General features: G+C 37.6%; 1 protein-coding gene across 1 annotated transcript in view; it reads left to right on the plus strand.

Moving 5' to 3' along the window:
- Positions 1 to 6,083, plus strand: part of LOC107668948 (insulin receptor-like) — a 57,420-nt gene extending 51,337 nt beyond the window's left edge. The window contains exons 16-21 of the mRNA XM_016461015.1: positions 60 to 289; positions 588 to 698; positions 786 to 945; positions 1,987 to 2,116; positions 2,230 to 2,364; positions 4,644 to 6,083. Coding sequence (XP_016316501.1) covers positions 60 to 289; positions 588 to 698; positions 786 to 945; positions 1,987 to 2,116; positions 2,230 to 2,364; positions 4,644 to 4,998 — 1,121 coding nt within the window. The 3' untranslated portion in view covers positions 4,999 to 6,083. The remainder of the gene's footprint in view (positions 1 to 59; positions 290 to 587; positions 699 to 785; positions 946 to 1,986; positions 2,117 to 2,229; positions 2,365 to 4,643) is intronic.
- The last annotated feature ends 2,695 nt before the right edge of the window (positions 6,084 to 8,778 follow it).

Raw genomic sequence — 8,778 nt, forward strand, 5'->3', positions numbered from 1 at the left:
AAATCTGCTCCATCTCAATATGGCACTGTGTGTCATGCACATCTGTTGTGTTTGTGCAGTGTATGAGCCAGACGAGTGGGAGGTGCCTCGTGAAAAGATTAATTTGTTGCGAGAGTTAGGCCAGGGATCTTTCGGCATGGTGTATGAGGGCATTGGAAAGGACATAGTTAAAGGTGAGCCGCAGACCCGTGTCGCGGTGAAGACGGTTAACGAATCTGCCAGCCTCAGAGAGAGGATTGAGTTCCTCAACGAAGCTTCTGTGATGAAGGCATTCAGCTGCCACCATGTGGTAAGACATGTCTCTATATGTCAGCCTTCCTGTCCTGCATGTTTTGTAGTTAGACTCAGTGTAATTATAGTATTATTAATATATTATTTATATTTTGAATTAGGTTTTATATTTATATTTTCAGTTTTCATTTTAGTTTAAGTTTTAGTAAGTTTATGTGCTTTTTTATGTTCTTTTTCAGCTTTATTTTAATTATGAAAATAGTCTTTAAGACTAAGTTTAAGTTGTAGTTAACAGTAATAACACTGGTTGAACTGTGACATATTTTGATGGTAACGAACGTGATTTTGTGGGTTAGGTGAGGCTGCTGGGAGTGGTGTCTAAAGGCCAGCCAACTCTGGTGGTGATGGAGCTCATGACACATGGAGATCTAAAGAGTTTCCTACGTTCTCTCAGACCTGACTCAGAGGTAACGAGCCATAGCAGAAGAGTCGCTATCGGACCTGCTACAGCTTTTAGATTTGTTATAAGTAGCTGTTTCTCTGCTGTTTGACAGAATAATCCAGGTCGGCCTCCTCCAACGCTGAAAGAGATGATTCAGATGGCCGCAGAGATAGCAGATGGCATGGCTTACCTCAACGCCAAGAAGTTTGTACACCGAGACCTTGCTGCCAGGAACTGCATGGTGGCCGAAGACTTGACTGTAAAAATTGGAGGTACAATACCAATCATAGGGGTAGTAACTTTATGTAAGTTTTAAGAGCTCCAGCCTCTAAATTTCTTATGCAGAGCTCTGAACGATCCAAGGTACTGACGTAACGTACACTGGTTCGAAGTATGGTAGTAGGTATTATATTGTATGAAGAATAAACCAAACAATAATTGCTAAATAGAAAAATATATAATATATAAATATTAGATAATTAGAAATGCTCTCTTGATAACTAACTGAACTAAATAGGTTTGTTGAAATGCAAAAATGACTAAAACTGAAATCAAATGTGTTAAAGCTATATAGAAATATAAAAAGCTAATAAAATGACAAACAAAATTTAAATGAAAACTGAAAATCTAAAAAGTTTTTTTCAAAAAATGTATATAAATTTATTTCTGTAGCTCAATATTTTACATTAAGGAAAAAACATTACACAAAATAACCAATATCTTGTACTATTGTATCAAGTCACCTTTATTTATATAGCACTTTATACAATACAGATTGTGTCAAAGCAGCTTTACAGTGTTAGGATAATAATGTTTCAATGATGCAAACAAAATTCAATTCTGCTGTTTTAAAGCAGCTCTTAAAAGAGGACAACAATAAACAGTCAACACAATCAACAAAATGCAGACACTCTGAACTGATTCATTGTGTCCCTCAATTATGATTCCTGTGTAAATACCTTGTTAAAATGTGTATTTTCATGATAGGTGACACTTCAATGCTTGAATGAACATTTGCATTTGAAGGCAAAAATAGTACAATGAATGTTAGGTGTGGAGCTGATGGTTTCATGTGAATGAAAAACCACAGTGTATAATTATGTCCTTTTATGATAAATGATTCTCTGTCTGGGTGGAACTAGTCTTGGGTCTAGTTCAAAATGAGCTGCTGAATACAAGATCATAATGATAAAGGAGGGACAAGTATTGAAGCGCAGGATGTGCTGTAATATATCTCGTATATTGGATTGTGTCATCTATTATTGTAAGAGCTTTCTAATTATGTTATTTTGTCTTGTGTTCTCTGCTGTCAGATTTTGGCATGACGAGAGACATTTATGAGACAGATTACTACAGAAAGGGTGGGAAGGGCCTGCTTCCTGTGAGATGGATGGCCCCTGAGTCGCTGAAGGATGGAGTTTTCACAGCTCACTCAGACTGCTGGTGAACTGACAGTGTGCACACACACAAACATCCATACAAAGACATACATTATTGTTGTAGGACAATGTTTAGCATATGTTTAATCACTCACGACCCATGCTGTGCTTGTCCAGGTCATTTGGCGTGGTGTTATGGGAGATCAGTACTCTGGCTGAGCAGCCATACCAGGGGCTGTCCAATGAACAGGTCCTTAAGTTTGTGATGGAGGGAGGATATCTGGACAGACCAGACAACTGTGCAGACAGATTGTGAGTATATTATTGACACATTGCCTGTGTTTTGTTTTGTTTTTTTTCTGCTGACCAGTCATACAAGTAGTTAAAATTTCTACTTGCCCTGTCAACATTTTCACTGATGCACGAAAGAATTATAATTTTTTTTAAATTTAGCAATACATTTACATTTTTGCGAGAATTATTGCTATTTTTTTGTCAGTGCCAATAGGCTCGTGGGCAGCGTGGCAACGTATAGTGCCATTGCGCTTCGGGCATCCCAAGTTCAAGTCCCAGCTCGTGGACCTTTCCCGATCCCATCTCCCCTCTCTCTCTCCCACTTCGCTTCCTGTCAACTAACTGTCCTATCATAAAGGCAAAAAATGCCAAAAAAAAAAAAAAGAATTATTTATATTTCTCAAGAACATTTTCTTTATAATTTTGTTGTTTAAATTTAATTTTTATTTATTTTGCTTTCTTATCAAAAAGAGAATATTTGCAAGAAGCTGGAAATTATAGCTATATATAAATAATAGCTAACTATTCAGTAGTCAACATTTGAAGTGGATCAAAAAAGTTCATCAAAGTTGTCCTAAGACAAGAACGCATTTTGGTTTTAGGATAACTTTGATGAAAGGTTTTGATCCACTTCAGAAGTTGACTACTGTAGCTGTTGTTAGTAACAAAATCTGTTAAGTTGTTAAGACCTTTTATTTTTTATTTTTTTATTATTTTTAAGATTACTTTTAACCTAAGTCATCACATTGATTTCAATAGGATAATCTTTTTTATATAAAAATATTGATGCAAAAATATATTGATATTAGGGCTGTCAAATTTAACGGGTTATTGCGTTAATGCAAACTCATTTTAAAGGCACTAATTTTATTAACGCGCGATTAACACAGCACGCATGTTCTGTTTGACCCATGGCCTAGCCCGTAGTTGGAGAAATGGAGATGCACAGTGTTGCCAACTTGGCGACTTTTTTCAAAAATGCACCTAGCAACAATACATAATTGGACAAACCTTATTTAGTTTCTGAGACTCGCCGGTACTGCCGCACGAGCGCGAGGTCTCTCTTTCCCAGCGAGCACACCCCTCTCTCTGCGTCTGCTCAGTTCAGCGATCGGCTGAGAGGAGCAGCGCTTTCAGTTAAAACACATATTATGTTGCTTCTCTAATTTTACATGCAAGTATAGCCGAAAACACAGCACAACTATTGTCTTTATCTTATGTGTATTTGATTTCATCAGACGATGGCTCGATTATCAGGATTTTCTGAGCAGATTAACGTCTTGGAAGGGAGAGCTGGTTTTGTAGTCTTAATGGGTCGCGTTTCAGTCTCTATTTCATATTAATTCGGTGGTCTGACAACAGAAACAGTCAAATATAACAGTGAAAACTGTTTTATTGAGAATTTGGCTGCATCAAATTACAGTATGTGGGCACAGAGAGGCAAACAAATGTATTAATAAATAATACATGTACATTTTGCATGTTCAGAAGAAGTGAGCTGCCCTGTCCTGCAAATAATGTAAACAGGCTTGTGTAAGTAAATTGCTCAGTGCAAACAAAGAGAAGAAATGGGAACCTGGTATTTCTATGTTCTTTTTTTCATGTGTCTAATAGGCATGAACAAGTTACATGACCTTTGAAACATGTCTAGTCTTCATGCTCTGTTTAGTGTGGTTTCACTAATAATAAGCATACATTTGCATAAAGCATCCATATTTGTCCATGCCCATGTTGATTAGAGTATTCAAAGCTTTAAAAAAATCCATATTTGTCCATGCCCATGTTGATTAGAGTATTAAAAACTTGAAAAGTATTAATGTAAGGTACATTTAGAACAGATACAAATGTGCGATTAATCACGAGTTAACTCATGACAATCATGCGAATAATCGCGATTAAATATTATAATCGATTGACAGCCCTAATTGATATAAAAATACGAAGAGGGAAAAAAATCTTTATCAACAGCATGAAATGCGTTAAACATCTGAACTGGGGTTTGTGAAGTGCAGGGGTTCATAAATTGATGAAAGGCTAATAATTAAAAATGTTAAATTCAAGGAAATAAAAAAATTAAGAATCAATGAATTATGAAAAATTACTGCCATTTTGTCAATATTAAGTAATCATGTAATCATTAAAAAAATAACTGTAGGCTGAGTGTTTTGGTAATATAATCTAATTACAAGTATTTAATTTTTGGAATTGGATTACATCTAATCAGTGTAATACCCAGCATTTGCTTTAACCCAGCATAAGTCTTGAACTCATATATCTCCTTTTTCCTGCTCTTTCAGGCATAACCTGATGCAGATGTGCTGGCATTACAATCCCAAAATGAGGCCCACCTTCCAGGAGATCATCGAGATGCTCCGGGAGGATCTGCATCCTTCGTTTCAGGAGGTCTCCTTCTTCTACAGTGAGGAGAACAAGCCGCCTGAGACGGAAGAGTTTGATATGGACATGGAGAACATGGAAAGCATCCCGCTGGACCCTTCCTCGTACTCTCAGAGGGAGTGCTATCTAGACGGGGATGAGGGCTCATCCGTGGGCCTTCGGGGGAGTTATGAGGAACACGTGCAGTATACACATATGAATGGCAGCAAGAAAAATGGATGCATCTTATCCCTACCCCGATCTAACCCTTCTTAATATTATTAACCTCGTCAAGCTATATTAGATTGTTTTTCATCATTTTATAGATTCACTTTTATTGAGCTCTATATCAGAAGCCCTTCAGAAAGTAATCTCAGGACATTCGTTTTCTTCTTTACTGCCTCAGTATGATGATGATGATGATGATGATGATGATGATGATACAGGGTGCAGTTTTTTTTCTTCTTGTATTTAAAAAAGATACACATCAACTGCTTTTTTTTGTCTTTTTTTTTTTTTTTTTATTTGCCAAGTTTCAAGGACTGGTCGAATGGAACAAACTGTGAAATTAACCTCAGACAACCAGAAGGCTGCTTTAAACCTTACATATCCTCATCCACCAACAGATTCTCCCTGACTCTCTCCAGAAAAAGACAGAATCTAGAAGAAATTAAGAGAAAAAAAAGTGACCTTACTCTGTTTGTGGCCTACGTCATGAAAACATGGAGTTCTATCTCAATCTGTACACTTTGGGCTTTGGTGGCAAACCTGTTGATCTTGGGTACTGTAGGATGACATTAAGCATCCTTCCAAGAACAAACTGGATACAGGGGAAGCCTGTACAAGACACTGCTTTTCTACCTGCTGCTCAGTATTCCAGACTACACAGAGAACGAACTGATTTTTGGACTCTTATTTTTTTATTTATTTGCCTACCTGTGCTCTTTCTCTTCTTTTTTCCCCCCTGGTGTTCACACATTTACAGCTGAAGGATATTTAAACTGTTTTCAGGACTTTTGACTAAAAGAGTTCCTCAGATTGACCAATAGTTGCTGCTTTGATATATTTTAGTGGGTATAGATGATGATAAAAGTATATATAAATATATTATTGATGTTTTTGTACATGGATGATATGTTGTCATTCGAGAGTTATTGCCGGTTGTAGAAATGTTTTTACATGTTTGTCTCGAATCTTTATTTTTTCTAATCTGAAAATCATACTAATCATCCTGGACCTCTGATCGGCCAGCAGCTCCAAGATGCACAGGAGTATCTAGACGCCTTCGGCTTCAGATGTCAAATCTTGATATCAATGGAAATAACTGCTGTAAATAAAGCAGTGATGTGCATTCAACAAGAGCGAATGGATGTGTTTCTGTTGTGAGAAAATGGGTGAACTTCTGAGTAATTATGGCCCTGTTTTCAGGACGGTCCTGTCCCAGACTGTAGCTGTCCCCGGAAATGTCTCTGTTTTACAGCACATTAAAAACAGCCCGCAAATATACTGCAAAAATCCGACCAACATAGGACTGTGTAGAGACAGTTATCGGTGTCATTCAAGGTAGTGACATACTCGATTAGATTAAAGTAGTACTGATTGTATGTACAAGATAACAGGGCCTGAACAAGGTGTGAGATTGTTTTGCAAACACCGTTTTAAATGTTCCCAAAGTTAACTGCCACAATGCAGTAATTCCCAAACACACATCATAACTATACCACTTACACTTTGCCGAAAGCACATACTTTATGAATACAAAATAGCAAGCCCAATTAGGGATATTTAAGATATATTTCCACAAGCACAATAACATTTGATAAGCTAGAAAAACAATTTTTAAAAAATTGGATAAATGTATTTATTTAGATTAGATAAACCTTTATTCGTCCCACAATGGGGAAATTTCAGCAGGGAAGAAAAAGTGCAAATAAGCAAATACTAAGAAAGTCTATATAAATACAAAAGAAACTCAGTTACACTATCAAACAAACAAACAAATTGTACTGTTAACTGACAGTTTAAATTTGTTATTGCACAATAGCACAGTTATTTATTTAAATTAATATATAATACTAAAGAGTTCTATGATATTTTGACAACTGAAATATTAAACGTTCTCTGTTTCCATTTCATAAATCTGGTCACTTTAGGCTGACCTCTCCTCTTGACCCCAGTCTATTACACCCCCATCCCTCCTTTTTTAAATTTTTAGAAACCATCCCGTATACAGAGACCTGTGTTGTTCGCACAGATCTTTTTATACGGGATTGCTTTCTCCTATTCTCCACAGTAGGCTATAGGCCTATCTCTCCTTCCACTCCTGCGCCTGTCAGGATGGCGAATGGGGCTCCTCAGCTCCCGAACTCTTGGGGCTGGCGCTGACCTTTCTTCTTCATCCCAGTCTATTAGTTCGTCCCACATGTCCCAAGACATCCAGTAGTCATCATCGGCCCATGAGGCGGAGGCTGAGGAGCTTTCGCCTTGGTGGAGGGACATGTCACCAGCCGCTCTCAGGTCTATCTGGCGGCCTTCACTGTCCCAATCCCCACTATCCTGTCTGTCCCAGTCGCCAAGACTCTGCCAAGAGACGACATACTTTGGGCAGCTGGTTAACGTCTTCACATGAAGACACGGAACTGAGGCGCTTTTTCTTGCAACGATATCCATTGCTAGCTTCGCAATATAAAAGCAGCGCAAAGCGTGTCAGACACATATCGAGAGGAGTGATTTGACCAGAGCATTGATTACACTCAATTTATATGGTTCTGTGGAATGCAGACCATATGATATTATAGTGGCGTCATAGTCATGGCAAAGTTCCATTTACAGAGTTAATCAAGTGGAACTAATTGGTAGTTCTACAGTTTTTCTATATGTGACCCTGCCTGGACCACAAAATCAGTCATAAGGGCAATTTTTTTTAAATTGAGATTTATACATCTCTGGAAGCTGGAAGCTTTCCATTGATGTATAGTTTGTTAGGATTGGACAATATTTGTCCGAGATACAACTATTTGAAAATCTGGAATCTGAGGGTGCAAAAAAATCAAAATATTGAGAAAATCGCCTTTAAAGTTGTCCAAATCAAGTCCTTAGCAGTGCATGTTACCAATCAAAAATTAAGTTTTGATATATTTACGGTAGGAAATTTACAAAATATCTTAAACGGGTCCTATTATGCTTTTTCACTTTTTCAACTTTTGTTAGTCTGTAATGTTGCTGTTTGAGCATTAAAAAGATCTGCAAAGTTACAAAGCTCAAAGTCCACTTCAAAAGGAGATATTTTATTTAACAGAAATCACTTTTCAAAAACTACAACGGACGACTCGTTTGGACTACAACGCATATTTTCCGGGATTTGTGATATCACAAATATCGACAAATGGGATGAGATGAGACCATATGCGAAAGCACCTCTAAAACCTGCCTTTTCCCCTCATCTCTTGCTTGCTTCACTAGAGGCCACAATTTGTTGCGGATTACTTCTTTGGATATTCCCATTGTTAGATTCAGGGACACCTGCAACACGGTGAGCGTGATTTCACCAAGTACAACATGTTCAACATCACTCCAATCAACCATGAAACCATGGATGAGACCTGGCTGAGCTGCACTAGAGAAGGCAACGAGTGTTATCACTATGCCGGAGACACGCTAGCTTTCCAAAGGCAGACGAACTTAGAGCTGTATTGTTGGCTATATACCCGTGCTACTTATGACTGGTTTTGTGGTCCAGGATCACATATAGCCTACTTGGCCTAAAGTAACGTTAACTACAGAGATTTTGCTGCCACCTGCTGTACAACATGGTCCACTGTAAAAACTGAAACCTCGTATTAATATTAATGCTAAATTACGGAATTGGATGATGGATTAGCAGGCTCTCTCTCTCTATAACATAGGCCTATAATACCATTTTATAGCCTATAATATTACACAAACTAGACTACACTTGCCAAAACTGTGAGAGTAACCGGCACACACAAACACTGTCTATTATGTTAGTAATCTTTTGTGTTTCAGCTATATTTGTTTCCAGTCTTATTTGCTATA

This window comes from Sinocyclocheilus anshuiensis, unplaced genomic scaffold (assembly GCF_001515605.1).
Source record: "Sinocyclocheilus anshuiensis isolate Anshui unplaced genomic scaffold, SAMN03320099.WGS_v1.1 scaffold4, whole genome shotgun sequence".
Classification (NCBI taxonomy): Eukaryota; Metazoa; Chordata; class Actinopteri; order Cypriniformes; family Cyprinidae; genus Sinocyclocheilus; species Sinocyclocheilus anshuiensis.